Source organism: Borostomias antarcticus, assembly GCF_949987555.1.
Source record: "Borostomias antarcticus genome assembly, chromosome: 6".
Taxonomy (NCBI): domain Eukaryota; kingdom Metazoa; phylum Chordata; class Actinopteri; order Stomiiformes; family Stomiidae; genus Borostomias; species Borostomias antarcticus.
In genome coordinates, this window is record NC_140239.1 from 5,365,933 (window position 1) to 5,388,061 (window position 22,129).

The 22,129-nt window shown below is 52.5% G+C and overlaps 1 protein-coding gene across 1 annotated transcript in view; it reads right to left on the reverse strand.

Moving 5' to 3' along the window:
* Positions 1–1,588: 1,588 nt before the first annotated feature.
* stpg2 (sperm-tail PG-rich repeat containing 2) overlaps positions 1,589–22,129 on the reverse strand; it is a gene marked incomplete at both ends in the record, with an annotated part of 47,900 nt that continues 27,359 nt past the window's right edge. The window contains 3 exons of the mRNA XM_084439635.1: positions 1,589–1,723; positions 7,509–7,624; positions 9,130–9,298. Of these exons, the coding sequence (XP_084295761.1) occupies positions 1,589–1,723; positions 7,509–7,624; positions 9,130–9,298 (420 nt within the window). The remainder of the gene's footprint in view (positions 1,724–7,508; positions 7,625–9,129; positions 9,299–22,129) is intronic.

Below are 22,129 nucleotides of genomic sequence, written 5' to 3' on the forward strand. Positions count from 1 at the left end.
CCAAATTGCTCCCAATGAGCAGGCTAGCACCTTGCATGGCAGTTGCTGCCATTGGTATGTGTGTGAATGGGTGAATGAGAGGCCCTTGGATAAAAGCGCTATATCCTGTGGTGCAATCCATTTACCATAACTATCCAGCCAATAAAAATACCAGGAGAGAAGGATTGAAAAGGGTGGAGAACAAGGGATGTTTAGGGACCCATGTCTGTGTTTGGCTTGGGCCCCGAAATGACTAAATCCACCCCTGCCCAGACATCTAAATTCCACCAGGTAGTAGTATCCTGCAGCCGTAGGAACAGCCTGTGCCCCTGTGACAGATAAAGAGCTACGCTGGGGCATCCTGTACTTCATATTTCATGCCCAGGTGGGACAAGCAAGTCTGTAAAACTTGTTTATAACTCCTGGTTGGTTTTCCCTGGCCAAGGGAGAAAGTGTGTGTGTGTGTGTGTGTGTGTGTGTGTGTGTGTGTGTGTGTATGTGTGTGTGTGTGTGTGTGCGTGTGCATGTGTGTCCGGTATTCCAGGCACAGTGCCTAGTATAACACAGGGACAGAGAGCCAGAAGCGGGGCGGAGTCAAACCTGTGATTAACGAGGGAGCGTCTGATTGGTGCAAACAAAACGAGAACATAAGTTACGAGTCTTTGATTTGACTTTCAGACCCGTTTCCTTTAGTGGAAATACAGATATGCATAATGAACAGCTGTGATTTATACAGACATGGATAGGGTTCCTCAGGCGTATGCATCTTAATATCACTCTTAATATCACTTCTACATGGGTCATGACCGAAAGAACGAGATCACGGATACAAGCGGCCGAAATGAGTTTTCTCCGGAGGGTGGCTGGGGTCTCCCTGAGAGATCAGGTGAGAAGTTCAGTCATCCGGGAGAGACTCGGAGTAGAGCCGCTGCTCCTTTGCGTCGAAAGGAGCGAGTTGAGGTGGTTGGGGCGTCTAGCGAGGATGCCTCCTGGGCGCCTCCCTAGGAGGGTGTTCCAGGCATGTCCGGCTGGGAGGAGGCCGCGGGGTAGACCCAGGGCCAGGTGGCGGGACTACATCTCCACACTGGCCTGTGAGCGGCTAAACAGGCTGTGAGCTGGTTGACGCCGCCAGGGAAAGGGATGTCTGGGGCCCCCTGCTGGAACTGCTGCCTCCGCGACCCGACCCCGGAATGACGATGGATGGATATCACTTCTACTAATTGTCATATCAGGCGAATGCAGACCTAAAGTGAATGAACAGCGTTTTGGTGGGTGAGTCAGTTTCAGACCCCAATTGGCCCAAACATGCTTGGTTAAGCATGGCGAGTGGGAATGAAAAACGAAAGAATGCAAAAAAAAAGAACTTTTATTGGCGAAGTGTCCATTTTGTCTCTGAGTTTTATGCTGAAAAAACAGCGAGATGATTTCAAGACTTCCTCCACGAGGCGCCCTGGGGAATGAAAATCAATCAAGTTATCAGACAGACAGATTGGCCATTTTACATGATATTATGACCTTGTTCTAGGGACAAATCCCTAAAACCAGATGTAAAATGTTTGGTATAGTTCCTTTGGTTCTCACCCCTGACCTCTGACCCCTGACCCCTGGTCTAGGTGCTGCTGAGGGAGAAGGGCTGCTGGAGGGAACTCTTGGGACGGGGCGTTGGCGCGCGGGTTCTGAGGGGGTTCTGGAGGGTGACGTTGAACGTTCCCTTTAGAACCGTGTCCATGATGGCTGGGCTGAGCTGAGAGGAGAGACGAACGTGCAGGGAAAAGGGTTTATATCACACACACACACACACACACACACACACACACACGTGCACACACACACACACACACACACACGTGCACACACACACATACACGTACGCGCACACACACGCACTCACACACACACATATGTGCGCGCACACACATACACACACACTCGTATGAGAGGAGGGGAAAGAGGGAGACAGAGAGAGAGACAGAGAGAGAGAGACAGAGAGAGAGAGAGAGAGAGAGACTCCCCAGGGCTTAGTAAGACATGAATAAAAAGGTTGAATGTGGAGAGCACGGCTAAACCCTGCACCTCCTCTCATCCGCACCCCTCCATCCCTCATCCTCTCCAACCCTCATCCTCTCCATCCCTCCTCCCTCCATCCCTCCATCCCTCCACCCCTCCATCCCTCCTTCCCTCCATCCCTCCACCCCTCCATCCCTCCACCCCTCCCATCCCTCCACCCCTCCATCCCTCCTTCCCTCCACCCCTCCACCCCTCCCTCCCTCCATCCCTCCACCCCTCCATCCCTCATCCTCTCCATCCCTCCACCCCTCCTCCCTCCACCCCTCCATCCCTCCACCCCTCCATCCCTCCACCCCTCCCTCCCTCCATCCCTCCACCCCTCCATCCCTCCACCCCTCCTTCCCTCCACCCCTCCTCCCTCCATCCTTCCATCCCTCCATCCCTCCATCCCTCCATCCCTCTATCCCTCCTCCTCTCCATCCCTCCATCCCTTCATCCCTCCATCCCTCCACCCCTCTATCCCTCCTTCCCTCCACCCCTCAATCCCTCCTCCTCTCCATCCCTCCACCCCTCCATCCCTCCACCCCTCCACCCCTCCTTCCCTCCTCCCTCCATCCCTCCACCCCTCCATCCCTCCTCCTCTCCATCCCTCCACCCCTCCATCCCTCCACCCCTCCCTCCCTCCACCCCTCCATCCCTCCACCCCTCCATCCCTCCTCCTCTCCATCCCTCCACCCCTCCATCCCTCCTCCCTCCATCCCTCCATCCCTCCTCCTCTCCATCCCTCCACCCCTCCATCCCTCCATCCCTCCACCCCTCCATCCCTCCTCCTCTCCATCCCTCCACCCCTCCATCCCTCCAACCCTCCCTCCCTCCATCCCTCCACCCCTCCATCCCTCCTCCTCTCCATCCCTCCACCCCTCCATCCCTCCATCCCTCCGACCCTCCATCCCTCCACCCCTCCACCCCTCCTTCCCTCCAGCCTACCACGCAGCATGTCAACTCACGCCGGAGGAGACGCGCAGGGGCAAAGTGTCGACGAGGCATTCTGCGGAGAGGTTGAAGGAAAGAGGGAAATCCATATGGATTATCCAACTGATTTATTCACGTCTCTGAACTCTCTCTCTCTCTCTCTCTCTCTCTCCCTCTCTCTCTCTCTCCCTCTCTCTCCCTCTCTCTCTCTCTCTCTCTCTCTCTCTCTCTCTGGAGTTTGGGGGGCAAGATTCAAAGGTCTTTTGGGGTCAGCTTGATTTTCTCGTTTGAGTGACAGTCTCCTGTGAATATGACCTCCGTGTGACCAAAACAGAAGTGCGGTATCCAGGCGCGCCTTGCCGACATCACCCGACACAGCCAATCACGTTTCCTCAAATCACATTCTCCCGAGTACGAGTTCAGAGTGCCCCAATTGCATCGCGGCTGGCGGAAATAATCAGATTGACACCTCAATGACAACGGATATCAAAGTGCTCGGTTCCAGTATGGCTGGTTTGCCTTGATCTTGTCTCCATTTACTTCTGTTCCGCGCCCTGTTGTGATTGGACAGCGCGGTTCTGAACTACCTACGGTCAGCGGTCCTACCCTGCGACAGGTCCACAAAACGCAGAGCTCTCCCCGCCCTGCAACACCCACACCGAGCTGACCCAAGACCCAGTGAGTGTGTGTGTGTGTGTGTGTGTGTGTGTGTGTGCGGGTGTGTGCGGGTGCGTGCGGGTGCGTGCGTGTAGACTAACAGCCACCGGCACAGAAACAGAGGAAATTCCACATGCACTTCAAAGCCTGACCGCAGAATCACCTCACCCAACCAACACACACACGCGCACACACACACACACACACAAACACACACATCGCACGCTAGATCTGGGATCCTTCTCAAATTCAAATGCTGAGAATCTGTATTCCATGTGCTGAGCTTCAGCTGTGAGATCAGTATGCTGAGGACGCTGGTGAGAGGGGCTTGGACCTCAGATCCTTATTAATCCGTGCGAGCGGGTTCAGACCCGGGGCGCCCCTGTCGGGGGTCAAGGTGCCCTGGGGTCGACGCTGCTCTGGCACGGCGGAGGGAGGTGGGAGGTACCCTGGGAATTCATCACAGCAGGGGGCGGGGTCACACAGGGGTGATGGTGGAGCAACGACAACACACACACACACACACACACACACATGCAGTTGTGGTGAAACAGAGAGAGTAGGAGAGAGAGAGAGAGAGAGAGAGAGAGAAGGAGAGAAAGAGAGAGAGAGAAGGGCAGAAAGAGAGAGAAGGAGAGAGAGCGAGAAGGAGAGAAAGAGAGAGAAGGAGAGACAGAGAGAGAAGAGAGAAAGAGAGGAGAGAACGAGAGAGAAGGAGAGACAGAGAGAGAAGAGAGAAAGAGAGGAGAGAAAGAGAGAGAGGAAAGGGAAGAGAGAGGACCACGGATTCGTCGTTATCCACAAGGTGACCATGCTTCTCCGGTCTGAGTGCTGATGAGCGTTCTCTCTTATATAACCTTTATTTAACCAGGAAGTCCTGTTGAGGTATGGACCTCTTGTACAAACCAGACCAGGGCTGAGCTTCCCAGAGGCATCGTAGCGCTACGTTCATCGTAAGCTACGGCGTTTATCGTAACGCTACGATGAACGTAGAGCTACGATGCCTCTGGGAAACTCAGCCCTGGCCAAGACAGGGGCGGATAGCAGCATAAAAACAAAGTTACACACAGGACATACATTAAACATTGAACACACTACAGTTTGACAAAACAGGCACAAAACAAAGAAAATGTACAACAAGACAAGCAGCAGAACAGTGGAAACAAGATTCCACACAGGACATACGTTAAGCACAGAGCATACCGGGACACTTATGGGATACTCTCCTGGTCAGTCTGCTTCCCATCCTCCTCAGGTCCCCCTGGTCAGTCTGCTTCCCATCCTCCTCAGGTCCCCCTGGTCAGTCTGCTTCCCATCCTCCTCAGGTCCCCCTGGTCAGTCTGCTTCCCATCCTCCTCAGGTCCCCCTGGTCAGTCTGCTTCCCATCCTCCTCAGGTCCCCCTGGTCAGTCTGCTTCCCATCCCTCCCTCTCCAGGTCCCCCTGGTCAGTCTGCTTCCCATCCTCCTCAGGTCCCCCTGGTCAGTCTGCTTCCCATCCTCCTCAGGTCCCCCTGGTCAGTCTGCTTCCCATCCCTCCCTCTCCAGGTCCCCCTGGTCAGTCTGCTTCCCATCCTCCTCAGGTCCCCCTGGTCAGTCTGCTTCCCATCCTCCTCAGGTCCCCCTGGTCAGTCTGCTTCCCATCCTCCTCAGGTCCCCCTGGTCAGTCTGCTTCCCATCCTCCTCAGGTCCCCCTGGTCAGTCTGCTTCCCATCCTCCTCAGGTCCCCCTGGTCAGTCTGCTTCCCATCCTCCTCAGGTCCCCCTGGTCAGTCTGCTTCCCATCCCTCCCTCTCCAGGTCCCCCTGGTCAGTCTGCTTCCCATCCTCCTCAGGTCCCCCTGGTCAGTCTGCTTCCCATCCTCCTCAGGTCCCCCTGGTCAGTCTGCTTCCCATCCCTCCCTCTCCAGGTCCCCCTGGTCAGTCTGCTTCCCATCCTCCTCAGGTCCCCCTGGTCAGTCTGGTGGACCTCAGCCCCCTGCTGTGTCTTCATTGGTTCACATCCCCCCTGCTGTGTCTTCATTGGTTCACATCCCCCCTGCTGTGTCTTCATTGGTTCACATCCCCCCTGCTGTGTCTTCATTGGTTCACATCACACCCGTCTGCTCTTATTCACACCGACCAGCACCTGCTATGCACTTCGGCTAGTGTTTCACAATCCCACTCCTGGGGTAAAACTCCCCCTCTTCTCTCTCTCTTTCTCTCTCTCTCACTCTCTCACACACACACACACACAGCTTTTGGTTTGCAATAAGACACACTCCTCTCTCTCTCACGCACACCATCGAGCTGCACTCTGCTAGTGACACATTGATTTACAGTAACTGGCCAATTACGGTAGCACCAGGTCTGCTGGCGAGCGCCAAGGCGGGGGCAGTCAGTGTTTAAAGCTTCCTCCACACAGTGATGTTTAATACCACATGCTCTATTAGGCCGGGGGGCACATCAAACACTTGACAGGTTTTTATTAGAGGAAGGTCATTTCTAGAGCTCTAGCTATTTCACAATCATATATAGTATGCTCGGTTATGGAGAGCAGATATAGTATGTTCTATTATGGAGAGTATATAGTATGCTCTATTATGGAGAGTAGATATAGTATGCTCTATTATAGAGAGTAGATATAGTATGCTCTATTATAGAGAGTATATATAGTATGCTCTTTTATAGAGAGTAGATATATTATGCTCTATTATGGAGAGTAGATATAGTATGTTCTATTATAGAGAGTAGATATAGTATGCTCTATTATGGAGAGTATATATAGTATGCTCCATTATAGAGAGTAGATATAGTATGCTCTATTATTGAGAGTAGATATAGTATGCTCTATTATAGAGAGTAGATATAGTATGCTCTATTATGGAGAGTAGATATAGTATGCTCTATTATAGAGAGTATATATAGTATGCTCTATTATTGAGAGTAGATATAGTATGCTCTATTAAAGAGAGTGGATATAGTATGCTCTATTATAGAGAGTAGATATAGTATGCTCTATTATAGAGTAGATATAGTATGCTCTATTAAAGATAGTAGATATAGTATGCTCTATTAAAGAGAGTGGATATAGTATGCTCTATTAAAGAGAGTAGATATAGTATGCTCTATTAAAGAGAGTAGATAAAGTATGCTCTATTAAAGAGAGTAGATATAATACAGTATGCTCTATGATGGAGAGCAGATATAGTGAACTGTATACAGTATGCTCTATGATGGAGAGCAGATATAGTGAACTGGATACAGTATGCTCTATGATGGAGAGCAGATATAGTGAACTGTATACAGTATGCTCTATGATGGAGAGTGTCTGAGCCTGAGCATGTCTCTGAGATGACATGCACACTGCCTTCTGCTGATACAGTATTACCAGTGTGAGATGCCTGTTACTGTAAAACAATAGCTCCATGCCAGATAGATATCTGGTAGACAGACAGTCTGCACGTTCGCCTGGTCCTGGGTTCATGTTGTTACTGTACCACACATATACCTGGTAGGTTCCTTGTTCTGGGTTCATGTTGTTACTGTACCACACAGATACCTGCTAGGTTCCTGGTACAGGGTTCATGTTGTTACTGTACCACACATATACCTGCTAGGTTCCTTGTTCTGGGTTCATATTGTTACTGTACCACACATATACCTGCTAGGTTCCTGGTCCAGGGTTCATGTTGTTACTGTACCACACAGACACCTGGTAGGTTCCTTGTTCTGGATTCATGTTGTTACTGTATACCACACAGATACCTGTCCAGATAGCAAGCGGATCTGGGCCATATATGGGCCGGAACTAAGCCACAAGGGCCAGATCTGGCCTGTATATGGCCCAGATCCGCTTGCTATCTGGGTGGTAGGTTCCTGGTCCTGGGTTCATGTTGTTACTGTACCACACAGATACCTGGTAGGTTGCTGGTCCAGGGTTCATGTTCTTGGGGCCTTTGAAGCGATCTTCCCTGGACACGATCAGAGCCATCTGGGGACTGGACTTGATTCGGGGGCTGTACTGACCTGGCCCTGGGGCAGACAGACACATACAGACAGAATAACACCAACACACACACACACACACACACACACACACACACACACACACACACACAGACAGACAGACAAGACAAGACAAGACAAGACAAGACAAGACAAGACAGACAGACAGACACACACACAGACAGACAGACAGCCAAGACAGACAGACAGACAGACAGACAGACACACACCGACAGACACACAGACAGACACACAGACAGACAGAATAACACCAACACACAGACACAGACAGAAGGACAAGACAGACAGACAGACAGACACACAGACAGACAGACAGACACACAGACAGACAGACAGACAGACAGACAGACAGACAGACAGACAGACAGACAGACAGAACATGAAACAAGAAAATGTCACCAGCAACAACAACCAAAACCATGCAGAGGTAATGAATCAATTTCACTATGGGACGTGACATTTAAAACTGGAATAATGCTAAGCCTGTCACGTAATTGGTCAGAGGAGAGAGTAGAGGAGAGGAGATGACCCGGGTGTAGGCCTGAGGCTGGCTTCTCAGCTCGCAGTGACCTTCCTCTCTGACCTCTGACCTGCAGCCTACACACAAACATGCCTACAGCCATAGAAACACCTGTTTGTATCTTAAAGCCCTCTCTGCATTCTAAACACGCCCATTCAGGGCCGGACTGGGTGAATATTTCCTGCCGGGAAATGTAGCCCCAGTCAGGCCACGAGCCGAGCCGACGCGGTGAGATGGAACACCTTCAGTTTTGTTTTGTTGACAGGGGGGGGGGGGGGGGTGCTGCATGACTTGTTGACGGGGGGGGGGGAGCTGCGCGATTTGTTGACGGGGCGCAGGCCATTCACCGCGGGCCAGGCCATTTGGCGCGCCCGGTGCTCCCGATGGCCAGTCCGCCCCTGCGCCCATTCCTCCTGTAATACCATATGTCCCTTTTGTTACAAGAGCCATATGTGTGTTTCTGTGTGTGTGGGGGGAAGCTAGCTAGCGGACCTGAGAACGCCGAATAGTTTAAACACAATCCAATCAAGCTGACATCAAAAGTGTGATTGCGAGGAGGGAGGGAGGGAGGGATGGAGGGATGGAGGGAGGGATGGAGGAGGGAGAGAGATGCGCGTCTGACAGCACACTCTTCACTCTTCAAACATCGGCAACTATTTATATGCAAATGGGTCTCTTTGTGACTAGGAGGTCCAGGGCAGTCGTGGGCTGTATAGAGGCAGTATAAATTATCCAAATATGTCATGAATCTGTTCGTCCTTGAAACTACATTTCTTCCATGGGAGAGTAATTGAGGTAAATATTGGGTTAACGGGAGGGAGAGTGTGTGTGTGTGTGTGTGTGTGTGTGCGCGCATGTACAGTAGGTGGAAATGAATGGACAGTGTTAAAATGGGTGAGTGAGGCTGATTCTTTCTCATATGAAACACAAGGACAGTCGGGGATTGGCGGACGACGGAACGGCGGTGCGCAGCGATTGGTGGAGGCGGAACCTGGGACGTTGGAGTGGCGGCTGAGGAAAGAGGTGTGTCTGGGCGCGGCAGACAGGAAGGAGCCCTGCCGTTTCCTGGCGCCCTCGTTCCGCGGCTCGGAGAAGTTGCTGCGGCCGTGCGTCCTGTCGAACGACTCCCACACGTTGTAGGAACTTGGGGGAGGCGTGTCCTGGGGTGAGGGTTCGGGGGGGGAGAGGGGGGGGGGAGAGGGAGGGGGGGGGGGGAGGGAGGGGGGGGGGGGGGGTAGAAAGAGATAGACATCATATGTAAGTCAAAAAGGGAGTCAACCGAATGCAATGAAATCTGAAAGACTGATGATTGAATGATGGATGGATGGATGGATGGATGGATGGATGGATGGATGGATGGATGGATGGATGGATGGATGGATGGATGGATGGATGGATGGATGGATGGATAGATAGATAGATGGATGGATAGATGGAGATTGGATGGATGGATGGATGGATGGATGGATGGATGTTTGGATGGATGGATGGATAGATGGAGATTGGATGGATGGATGGATGGATGGATGGATGGATGGATGGATGGATGGATGGATGGAGATTGGATGGATGGATGGATGGATGGATGGATGGATGGATGGATGGATGGATGGATGGATGGATGGAGATTGGATGGATGGATGGATGGATAGATGGAGATTGGATGGATGGATGGATGGATGGATGGATGGATGGATGGATGGATGGATGGATGGATGGATGGATGGATGGAGATTGGATGGATGGATGGATGGATGGATGGATGGATGGATGGATGGATGGATGGATGGATGGATGGATGGATGGATGGATGGATGGATGGATGGATGGAGATTGGATGGATGGATGGATGGATGGATGTTTGGATAGATGGATGTTTGGATAGATGGATGTTTGGATAGATGGATGTTTGGATAGATGGATGTTTGGATAGATGGATGTTTGGATAGATGGATAGATGGAGATTGGACGGACGGACGGACGGACGGACGGACGGACGGACGGACGGACGGACGGACGGACGGACGGACGGACGGACGGACGGACGGACAGACAGACAGACAGACAGACAGACAGACAGACAGACAGACAGACAGACAGACAGATAGATAGATAGATAGATAGATAGATAGATAGATAGATAGATAGATAGATAGATAGATAGATAGATAGATAGATAGATGGATGGATGGATGGATGGATGGATGGATGGATGGATGAATGGATGTATAGATGGATGTATAGATGGATGTATGGATGGATGGAGAGTGGATGGATGGATGGATGGATGGATGGATGGATGGATGGAAGGCATAGAACAGACAGACACTACTGTCCACTGCCTCTCAACAGGGGGTCTCCTCATTATAGATAGCAAACCACCATTCACTCTCACTGAACAGACACAAACACACACACATACACACACACACACACACACACACACACACACACACAGGTCAGCCTCACCATCACTCACGTACTCAAATGCCCCCAGAGAGAGACCAGGGAGATTGATACTGCATCCCCACAGACACACACACACACATTCAGGCTGGCGAGTCAAACATGATCATACCTCACCACGACCTCATTAAGACATACAGGCAGATGTAGTCCACCTGCCAGACCCCGTGAAGAGGTGTCGTTTTACACTCGGGAAGCGCTCGCTTGAAAAACACTTCCTGATTCTGATTCTGCGTGATCTACATCCCAGCCTAGCTCTCTAGGGTGCTGGCAGACTTGGCTAGCCTGCTCACCGGTCCATGGCTGGACACTGTGGACCTGTGTGTCTGCGCGCGCGCGTGTGTGTCTGCGTGTGTGTGTGTGTGTGTTAGGGTTACTCTGTGGCCCTGATGAATACCAGGTTCACTGGGCTATATTCAGCCCTGGCAGTGCATTATTTAAACCACCGTGACAAGACAGAGAGGGAGAGAGCGTTCCAGAGAATGTTCCAGAAGCACCGCTTTGTGTCCGGCCGGGCCGGGAGAGGCTCTGTCGTTTATCATTTTCCTCTCACGTCAGGCCTCGCGGCCTCTGTCCTCCTCCTCCTCCTCCTCTTCCTCACTTACTCTTTCTCTCTCTCTCTCTCTCTCTCTCTCTTGCTCACTCTCTCTCAACCGCCTCCAATACGAACAAACTCGCCTCCGAACCGACCGGCCTTCCCAGCCGTTACACGCAGAGCACGTAGCGTTTGCTCGCGACCCCCGCGACCCCCTCTCCACCCTGCTTCCCTCAGGTCGCAGATGCAGACCCCTGGCCTGGGAACGTGCACACTTCAGCAGGAGATTTGTCCCCTCTGCTACAGCGTTGCTTAATTACCTCCGCCCCCCAGCGACAGCGCGAGAGGTAATGTTTTCGGTGGCGCGTCCGTCCGTCCGTCCTTCCGTTCGTACGTTAGCGGGATGACGCGAAAACTACCTGACCGATTTTCATGAAACTTGGTGGAAGGGTGTAGCCTGGGCCAACATAGAACCGGTGGAATTTTGGAGCGGATCCGAATCACGGGGGCGGGTCCACGTGTCGACCAAACACAGCCGGCCGTACGCCTACATTCTTTTTTGGGCTCAGGAGTGGGAAAAACGTCCATAGAGACATGGGAAGGTCACAGAGACATGGGGCTGGACATTGGATACTCTCTCTCTCTCTCTCTCTCTCTCTTTCTTTCTCTCTCTCTCTCTCTCTCTCTCTCTATCTCTCTCTCTCTCCTGAACCATTACAGATATTCCATTACAGACACAAAGAGAGATGAATAACGCGAAAAGAGAAAAACGGGGGGAGGGATAATGATCATGATTATCACAGAAGGTTACATTGAATCACCTGCCTGTCTGTCTGTCTCTCTGTCTGTCTGTCTGCCCTCCCTCCCTCCCTCTACATCCCCACTATTCCCTCCCTCCCTCCATCCCTCTCTCCCTCCCTCCTTCCATCCCTCCTCACCAGACACCGGCTGTAATTACATGTGAATAGGACATGTTAACAGCTTCCCTCCCCCAGCAGTCAGCCATCACCTATTGACAGCAGTCAGAACATTTAATTACCCAGCAACCCCCCCACCCCCACCCCCATCTGAATTTAGACCTTCATTTGGCGCTCGCCGTCGTGACACGTGCGCTAATGGGAAAAGAACGTTGCTGTGATGGCCTGTCTGTCTCCTGCCGAGATGCGTTGGCAGAGTTTGTGTGTGTGTGTGTGTGTGTGTGTGTGTGTGTGTGTGTGTGTGTATGTGTGTGTGTGTGTGTGTGTGTGTGTGTGTGTGTGTGTGTGTGTGTGTGTGTGTGTATGTGTGTGTGAGTGTTTTAGATCTGAAAAGCTGAAAAGGGATGTGAGGAATAGAAAACTGACAGCGCCTCAGTAAATCAATAACAGTGTGAAGTTCTGAACTCTGTTTCTCTGCAGGTCAGAGTCGACCTGCAGTTTGACAATAATGAACTATGAAAACCGAGACGGACGGGATTGGACATTAGGCACCATGAATATGGCATGACCCGTCAGCGTGAATGACTACCCCCTCCATCCCTCCTTCCCTCCATCCCTCCTCCCATCCATCCCTCCTCTTCATCCCTCCTTCTCTCCATCCCTCCATCCCTCCTCCCCTCCATCCCTCCTCCTCTCCATCCCTCCATCCCTCCTCCTCTCCATCCCTCCATCCCTCCTTCTCTCCATCCCTCCATCCCTCCTTCCCTCCATCCCTCCATCCCTCCTCCTCTCCATCCCTCCATCCCTCCTCCTCTCCATCCCTCCTCCCCTCCATCCCTCCTCCTCTCCATCCCTCTTCCCCTCCATCCCTCCTTCCCTCCTCCTCTCCATCCCTCCTCCTCTCCATCCCTCCATCCCTCCTCTTCTCCATCCCTCCTTCCCTCCTCCTCTCCATCCCTCCTCCCCTCCATCCCTCCATCCCTCCTCCTCTCCATCCCTCCATCCCTCCTCTTCTCCATCCCTCCATCCCTCCTCCTCTCCATCCCTCCTCCCCTCCATCCCTCCTCCTCTCCATCCCTCCATCCCTCCTCCCCTCCATCCCTCCATCCCTCCCCTCCTCCCCTCCATCCTTCCCTCCTCTTCTCCATCCCTCCTCCCCTCCATCCCTCTTCCCTTCCATCCTTCCCTCTTCTTCTCCATCCCTCCATCCCTCCTCCTCTCCATCCCTCACACCATTATTCAGCCTGCATTACTTTTTAAAAAGTGGGAGGGGGGGGGGTGTATTTTGGGATGGGATCCCTCCCCCGCCCCATATTTCACGTCTTCTATAAATACTGCTCTGGATTTATTTATAGGCGACGCCTCATTGTCTGCAAACTCAGCGGAATGATAGCTCCCCTGGAGAGGAGAGGAGGAGAGGAGGGGAGAGGAGGAGAGAGGAGGAGAGGAGGAGAGAGGAGGAGAGAGGAGGAGAGAGGCAGAGATAAGAGATCAGGAGAGAGGAGGAGAGGAGAGGAGTGGAGTGGGGAGGAGTGGTGGGGAGAGGAGAGGAGAGGAGAGGAGAGGAGAGGAGAGGAGAGGAGAGGAGAGGAGAGGAGAGGAGAGGAGAGGAGAGGAGAGGAGAGGAGAGATGAGGATAGGAGGGGAGAGGAGAGGAAAGGAGGAGAGAGAGGAGAGGACAGGAGAGGAGGGGAGTGGAGAGTAGACAGGAGAGGAGGGGAGAGGAAAGGACAGGAGAGAATAGGAAAGGAGGGGAGAGGATTGGAGAGGAGGGGAGAGGAGGGGAGAGGAGGGGAGAGGAGTGGGGAGGGGCAGAAGGTGCCATGTTTTAATAGGGTTTTAGTGTGGATCATAAAGCAAGATAGAGATGTTCACCATGTGCTGCTATTCTGGTTTTACAGTCTGCTGATGGATATAGTTATCTAATATACCTGAACACTCTCCCTCCCTCCCTCTCCACTCACCCTCTCTCTCTCACTGGTATCTCTCTCATTCCCTCCCTGTATCTCTCCATTCCTGTATCTCTCTTTCCCTGTACCTCCCTGTATCTCTCTCCCTATCTCTCTCTCTTCCTGTATCTCTCTCTCGCCCTTCCTGTATCTCTCTCTCTTCCTGTATCTCTCTCTTCCTGTATCTCTCTCCCTCTCTTCCTGTATCTCTCTCCCTCCTCCCTCTATCTCTCTCTCCCTCTGTATCTCTCTCCCTCCTCCCTCTATCTCTCTCTCCCCCTCCTCCCGACAGGTAGAGAGGCTCCCAGTCCATATGCAGGGGGTCTCCTACCCGGACAGTCAGGGGTCTGGATGAATCAAGGTTCTATTTTCTTATATAATCTCATTGGGAGATGATATACCTCATGCCTATCGCTCATCAATCTCCGTCTCCATTCTCCTCTCTCTCTCTCTCTCTCTCTCTCTCTCCTATCCCTGTCTACTTCCTCTCATCCGCTCGCTCCGTCTTTCCCCAGAGACATAAATCGGAGGAATCGTTACGTTCCCTTTCTCAATCTTCCCCCCACCTCCATCTTTGCTCTGTTCTCCTCATTCTCAGTCTCCATCCTCCTCTCTCTCTCTCTTTCCCTCTTTCCTTCCCCCTCATCATCCTCCTCCCTCCATCTGCCACCCCCCACCCCTCTCTGTCTTGTGTGGTAGCATGTGTGGTGGTGGTGGTGGTGGTGGTGGTGGGGGGGGGCGGTTTTTGGCAGAGCAGGTCTCTGTTCTAACATTGGGCTTCGCCGCCAGCTCGGTACCGTAGGTCCGCGGAGCTCTGGCCAGCTGGGCCGCGCAAACATCCGCCGTCCTGGGTCGGCCTCCACCGCCAGCCTCACCATGTCCTGGGCCCGCATCCACCACCAGCCTCACCCTGTCCTGGGCCCGCCTCCACCGCCAGCCTCACACTGTCCTGGGTCCGGTCCTCCACCGCCAGCCTCACACTGTCCTGGGTCCGCCTCCACCGCCAGCCTCACATTGTCCTGGGTCCGCCTCCACCGCCAGCCTCACATTGTCCTGGGTCCGCCTCCACCGCCCGCCTCACACTGTCCTGGGTCCGCCTCCACCGCCAGCCTCACACTGTCCTGGGTCCGCCTCCACCGCCAGCCTCACACTGTCCTGGGTCCGCCTCCACCGCCCGCCTCACACTGTCCTGGGTCCGCCTCCACCGCCAGCCTCACACTGTCCTGGGCCCGGTCCTCCACCGCCAGCCTCACCCTGTCCTGGGTCCGCCTCCACCGGCAGCCTCACCTGCTACTCCACAGCTGTCTGAGTCCAGCTGCTGCCCATAAACACACACACATGTGCACACACACACACACACACACATGCACAGATACACACCCACACATACTATACACACACACACACACACACACAGACATGCATGCACACGCATGCACACACCTACACACACACACACACACACACCTACAGTGTGTTCACTGACACACAGCTGCTGGTCAAACACACACAGCTGGCTATAACACATGTGGCTACTCACTCCAGATGGAGCAAGAGAATAAAAGCAGAGCAAAGAGACAGGGAGGAGAGAGCAGGGAGAGAGAGAGAGAGAGAGAGAGAGAGAGAAGGGAGGAAAGGGGAGGAGAGAGGGAGGGAGAGACGGTAGGGAGCCGGGGAACCGGTGAGAACGTTGCCCCCGTGGTTCTGTGCCACATGGAACGGTATGACGATTCTGTATTCTGACTTTTCATCTAAAGTACAAAGCCGTACGGAGGGATGGAGCTCCTCTCATCACGTAGACCCCGGAGAACGAACGAACGAACGAACGAACATCCATCCATCCATCCATCCATCCATCCATCCATCCATCCATCCATCCATCCATCCATATCCATCCATCCATCCATCCATCCATCCATCCATCCATCCATCCATCCATCCATCCATCCATCCATCCATCCATCCATCCATCCATCCATCCATCCATCCATCCATCCATCCATCCATCCATCCATCCATCCATCCATCCATCCATCCATCCATCCATCCATCCATCCATCCATCCATCCATCCATCCATCCATCCATCCATCCATCCATCCATCCATCCATCCATCCATCCATCCATCCATCCATCCATCCATCCATCCATCCATCCATCCATCCATCCATCCATCCATCCATCCATCCATCCATCCATCCATCCATCCATCCATCCATCCATCCATCCATCCATCCATCCATCCATCCATCCATCCATCCATCCATCCATCCATCCATCCATCCATCCATCCATCCATCCATCCATCCATCCATCCATCCATCCATCCATCCATCCATCCATCCATCCATCCATCCATCCATCCATCCATCCATCCATCCATCCATCCATCCATCCATCCATCCATCCATCCATCCATCCATCCATCCATCCATCCATCCATCCATCCATCCATCCATCCATCCATCCATCCATCCATCCATCCATCCATCCATCCATCCATCCATCCATCCATCCATCCATCCATCCATCCATCCATCCATCCATCCATCCATCCATCCATCCATCCATCCATCCATCCATCCATCCATCCATCCATCCATCCATCCATCCATCCATCCATCCATCCATCCATCCATCCATCCATCCATCCATCCATCCATCCATCCATCCATCCATCCATCCATCCATCCATCCATCCATCCATCCATCCATCCATCCATCCATCCATCCATCCATCCATCCATCCATCCAACACACAGTCCTTCCCGCCTGCGTTTGGATTCTCTTCAGAGGGGTCCACAAACCGCCGTGACGGGGTTCAGAACATTGTGTCTCGTCGTGAGACAATGGTAGCATTTTTTTTTTTAGAGCCGCCTTCGACATTTCGAAATTGGCAGTTGCGAAACCCCAAACCTCCATCAATCCATCCATCTCTCTCTCTCTGTCCCTCTCTCTCTCTCTCCATCCATCCATCTCTCTCTCTCTGTCCCTCTCTCTCTCCCTCCCTCCATCCATCCATCCATCCATCCATCTCTCTCTCTGTCCCTCTCTCGCTCTCTCCATCCATCCATTTCTCTCTCTCTGTCCCTCTCTCTCTCTCTCCATCCATCCATCTCTCTCTCTCTGTCCCTCTCTCTCTCTCTCCATCCATCCATCTCTCTCTCTCTGTCCCCCTCTCTCTCTCTCCATCCATCCATCTCTCTCTCTCTGTCCCTCTCTCTCCCTCCCTCCATCCATCCATCTCTCTCTCTCTCTCTGTCCCTCTGTCTCTCTCTCCATCCATCCATCTCTCTCTCTCTGTCCCCCTCTCTCTCTCTCCATCCATCCATCTCTCTCTCTGTCCCTCTCTCTCTCCCTCCCTCCATCCATCCATCCATCTCTCTCTCTGTCTGTCCCTCTCTCTCTCTCTCTCTCTCTCTCTCTCTATTTTAGAACCTTTGACGTTTCCAAATTGGCAGTGCCGAAACCCCAAACCGTTGTTCCCAGAATGCTTCAAAGCGTGCGCTCTGTTGTGCGGGGACATGGCTTCAGACGAGCGGGGACATGGCTTCAGACGAGCGGGGACATGGCTTCAGACGAGCGGGTACATGGCTTCAGACGAGCGGGGACATGGCTTCAGACGAGCGGGGACATGGCTTCAGACGAGCGGGGACATGGCTTCAGACGAGCGGGGACATGGCTTCAGACGTGCGGGGACATGGCTTCAGACGAGCGGGGACATGGCTTCAGACGAGCGGGGACATGGCTTCAGACGAGCGGGGACATGGCTTCAGACGAGCGGGGACATGGCTTCAGACGAGCGGGGACATGGCTTCAGACGAGCGGGGACATGGCTTCAGACGAGCGGGGACATGGCTTCAGACGAGCGGGGACATGGCTTCAGACGAGCGGGGACATGGCTTCAGACGAGCGGGGACATGGCTTCAGACGAGCGGGGACATGGCTTCAGACGAGCGAAGTCGGGGACACCAGGTGACAGATACACAGCTCAAAGTGAGAGATTCTGCCGGTCGTTGCTGGCGTTCCCGTAATCTAATCCGGAGCGTGGCCTGCCGTTTAATCTGTTTACCAGCGATCTCTCCGGGCCTCTTCGTGCCACATGGGCCTGTGGTCGCGTCCGCTGACCGTTCGGTTATAGTCACAACACAGACAAATGAAATCTACATCCTCCTGCATAGCTGAGTGTTTTTAAAGCCGGTCGATCGAAACGAGATTCTCCGCGGAACGGCGAGCTGCAAAGATGCATGATAGTGACATTCAATAAGCCGCGTGTGTGTGTGGGTGTGTGTGTGTGTGTGTGTGTGTGTGTGTGTGTGTGGTAGCATCATTGATCTTTACTGCTATCTCCTTCTGTCAATGCTATGCAACTCTGGTTCTGTGGAACTGGAATGGACTGGACTTAAAAACGCATGTGCGCACACACACACACACACACACACACACACACACACACACACACGAGTCGTTTAAGGAGCGTCTGTGATCTCCCCTCCGGCGGCCATCTGAGAAGCAGACTCTTCATGAAGCAGGAAGTGCTAGACGTGCAGGCTAACCATCTGTAGCTACGCTCGCTCACTTCCTGTAGCCACCATTCCATTCATCCTCTCTCTTAATGGCCGTTCTCTCTCTCCCTCTCACCTCTCCTCTCTACTCTCTCTGTTTTTCTTGATAAGAACAAGAACAAGAATCCCCTGTACTATGAATCCCTCTCCATCCATCCATCCATCCATCCATCCATCCATCCATCCATCCATCCATCCATCCATCCATCCATCCATCCATCCATCCATCCATCCATCCATCCATCCATCCATCCATCCATCCATCCATCCATCCATCCATCCATCCATCCAACTCTCTCTGTCCCTTTGTCTCCCTCCCTCCCTCCATCCATCCATCTCTCTCTGTCCCTCTGTCTCCCTCCCTCCCTCCATCCATCCATCTCTCTCTCTGTCCCTCTCTCTCTCCCTCCCTCCATCCATCCATCCATCTCTCTCTCTGTCCCTCTCTCTCTCCCTCCCTCCATCCATCCATCCATCCATCCATCTCTCTCTCTGTCCCTCTCTCTCTCCCTCCCTCCATCCATCCATCCATCTCTCTCGCTCTGTCCCTCTCTCTCTCTCTCCATCCATCCATCTCTCTCTGTCCCTCTCTCTCTCCCTCCCTCCATCCATCCATCCATCTCTCTCTGTCCCTCTCTCTCTCCCTCCCTCCATCCATCCATCTCTCTCTCTGTCCCTCTCTCTCTCCCTCCCTCCCTCCATCCATCCATCCATCCATCTCTCTCTCTGTCCCTCTCTCTCTCCCTCTCTGTCCCTCTCTCTCTCTCTCTCTGCATCCATCCATCTCTCTCTCTGTCTGTCCCTCTCTCTCGCTCTCTCCCTCCATCCATCCATCCATCTCTCTCTCTCTGTCTGTCCCTCTCTCTCGCTCTCTCCCTCCATCCATCCATCCATCCATCTCTCTCTCTCTCTCTGTCCCTCTCTCTCGCTCTCCCTCCATCCATCCATCCATCTCTCTCTCTCTCTCTGTCCCTCTCTCTCTCTTGCTCTCTCCCTCCATCCACCTGTCTCTCTTTCTCTCTCACCCTCTCTCCCTACCTGTATCTCTCTCCCTGTACCTCCCTGTATCTCTCTCTGCCTCCAGCCTGAATGGGCAACTACAGTACATAAGTTGAGGCACTGAGATCAAAGAGAAGAGAGAGACTACCCTTAAAGTAATCAAATGTTTCTCCAGTCTAATGAGTGTCCCTGCTAGCTAGCACACACACACACACACACACACACACACACACACACACACACACACACAGAGAGGCTGCGTTCACACGGCAGATTTTGTCAACGCGTTTTTCATCGTCGTCTATGGAGCAGCGCTCTTGTGGAGACCTTCGGCACGCCGCTCTGTCAAGGCGAGGTGTCGTGCGTTTTATCGGCGCCGGAAAGCTGAAAACATTTCACTTTTCTGCGGAGGAGGCGCCCGATGATCGTCTCTCGGCAAAGAATAGCGTCGGCCAGGGGACAATGCGGTGCGCCTCGCGTTTTGAGCAGCTGGCAAAAATCTGCCACACACACACACACACACACACACTCATTTCCATAACCAAACAATCTGTCTAGGTAGTGAGTTAACGATAAGAAAAAGAGACAGATTAGGTGCCCGTGTTTAAACGGATAAAAATGGTAATATGTTGGAGGACGTGAGGACCGTGTGGCCCTCCGTGCTCCGCGGCAGAGGCCGTGACAGAGAGCGTTCCGCACCAGCAACCCCGCTGGCTGGTCCTTGTCACTGGAGCCAGCACTAATAAGGCTCTCTCATTACAGGACTTTAATTGAGTGTGTGTGTGTGTGTGTGTGTGTGTGTGCGCGTGTGTGTGTGTGTGTGTGGGGGGGGGGTGTTTAATATTCTGTTGCTCCCACTACTGTCTGATCTAGATGATGAGACGTTATACATGACCCAGTCCAGGCAGCAATTAGTAGTTGAAAGAAGCGGAATATGTCTTTAATAATGATCTTGGAGTCGGGAGTATTATCGGGTGCATGGCTGTGGATGAGCAGGGCGTTTATTTACATTTTAGTCACTTAGCGGACACTTTTATCGAAAGTCACTTCCAATCGTGAGCAAGTGTCGGGGTTAAGTGCCTTGCTCAAGGGCATAACCGACAATGATTGATGGGAAATAATCCGTCAAGTGGCCTGGCCCGGTCTGAAACCAACAACCCTTTAATCGTTGGTCCGATGCTCTACCCACTGGGCTGCCAACCATATGGTTAAGGCTGTTCTTGGTTGAACAGGGCGGTAGAGACCAGACAGTACAGTATTGAGGGATCTGAGACAAATACAGTCAGAGGCTCAGAAAACAAATAAAAACCTTGAAGTGTAAACTCATTCATATACAGCGTACAGCACAGTGCAGCCTACATGAGTCACACTGGGATGAATGACATGGATGGCAGAGAAGACCTACAGTATGCTGCTATTCTGGTTTTATAGACACCGTCTGCTGATGGACATACACTATATGGACAAAACTATTGGGACACCTACACAGTACACCCACAGGAGCCTTGAATGACAGCCCATTCTAAATTCATGGGCATTAATATGGAGTTGGCCCCCCCTTTGCAGCTATAACAGCTTCCACTCTTCTGGGAAGGCTTTCTAGATGTTGGTGCGTGTCTGTGGGAGTTTTTGCCCATTCATCCAGAAGAGCATTTGTGAGATCAGACACTGATGTTGGACGAGAGGGCCTAGCTCGCAATCTCCGTTCTAGTTCATCCCAAAGGTGTTCAAAGGGGTTGAGGTCAGGGCTCTGTGCGGACCAGTCAAGTTCTTCCACACCAACCTCACCCAACCATGCCTTTATGGGCCGTGCTTTGTGCACTGGGGTACAGTCATCCAGGAACAGAAAAGGGCCTTCCCCAAACTGCTCCCACAAAGTTGGTAGCATAGAATTGTCCTAAACATCCTGGTGAGCTGAAGCATTAACATTTCCCTTCACTGTAACTAAACAGGAAAACAGGAAAACAAGCCCAGACCATTATCCCTCCTCCACCAAACATTACAGTTGGCACGATGCAGTCAGGCAGGTAACGATCTCCAGGCATTCGCCAAACCCAGACTTGTCCATCAGACTGCCAGATAGAGAAGCGTGATTCATCACTCCACTCCGTTTACACCACTCCATCCGACGCTTGGCATTGCGCTTGGTGATGTAAGGCCCTTGTCCAATATCATTGTCTGACCTCACAAATGCTCTTCTGGATGGACAAAAATTCCCACAGACACATAACATTACAGTCATTTAGCAGACGCTTTTATCCAAAGCGATTTACAATAATTGCACTTAACATAGGAAAAGCCAATGTACTACTAATTACCAGAACTCACAAGTGCATCTTTCTAAAACAAGCGACTAAGAGCATAATCTAGTGCTGAAGGCAAAGTACAAGAATAGCAAACTAAAAATACAATAAGTGCTTAAGAAGGAGGATCGTGGTAGTACTTCTTGAAGAGGTGAGATTTGAGCCTGCGTCGCAGACAGCGACTCTGCTGTCCTGACGTCAGTGGGCAGTTCGTTCCACCGCTGCGGGGCCAGGACAGAGAAGAGCTGTGACCGTCT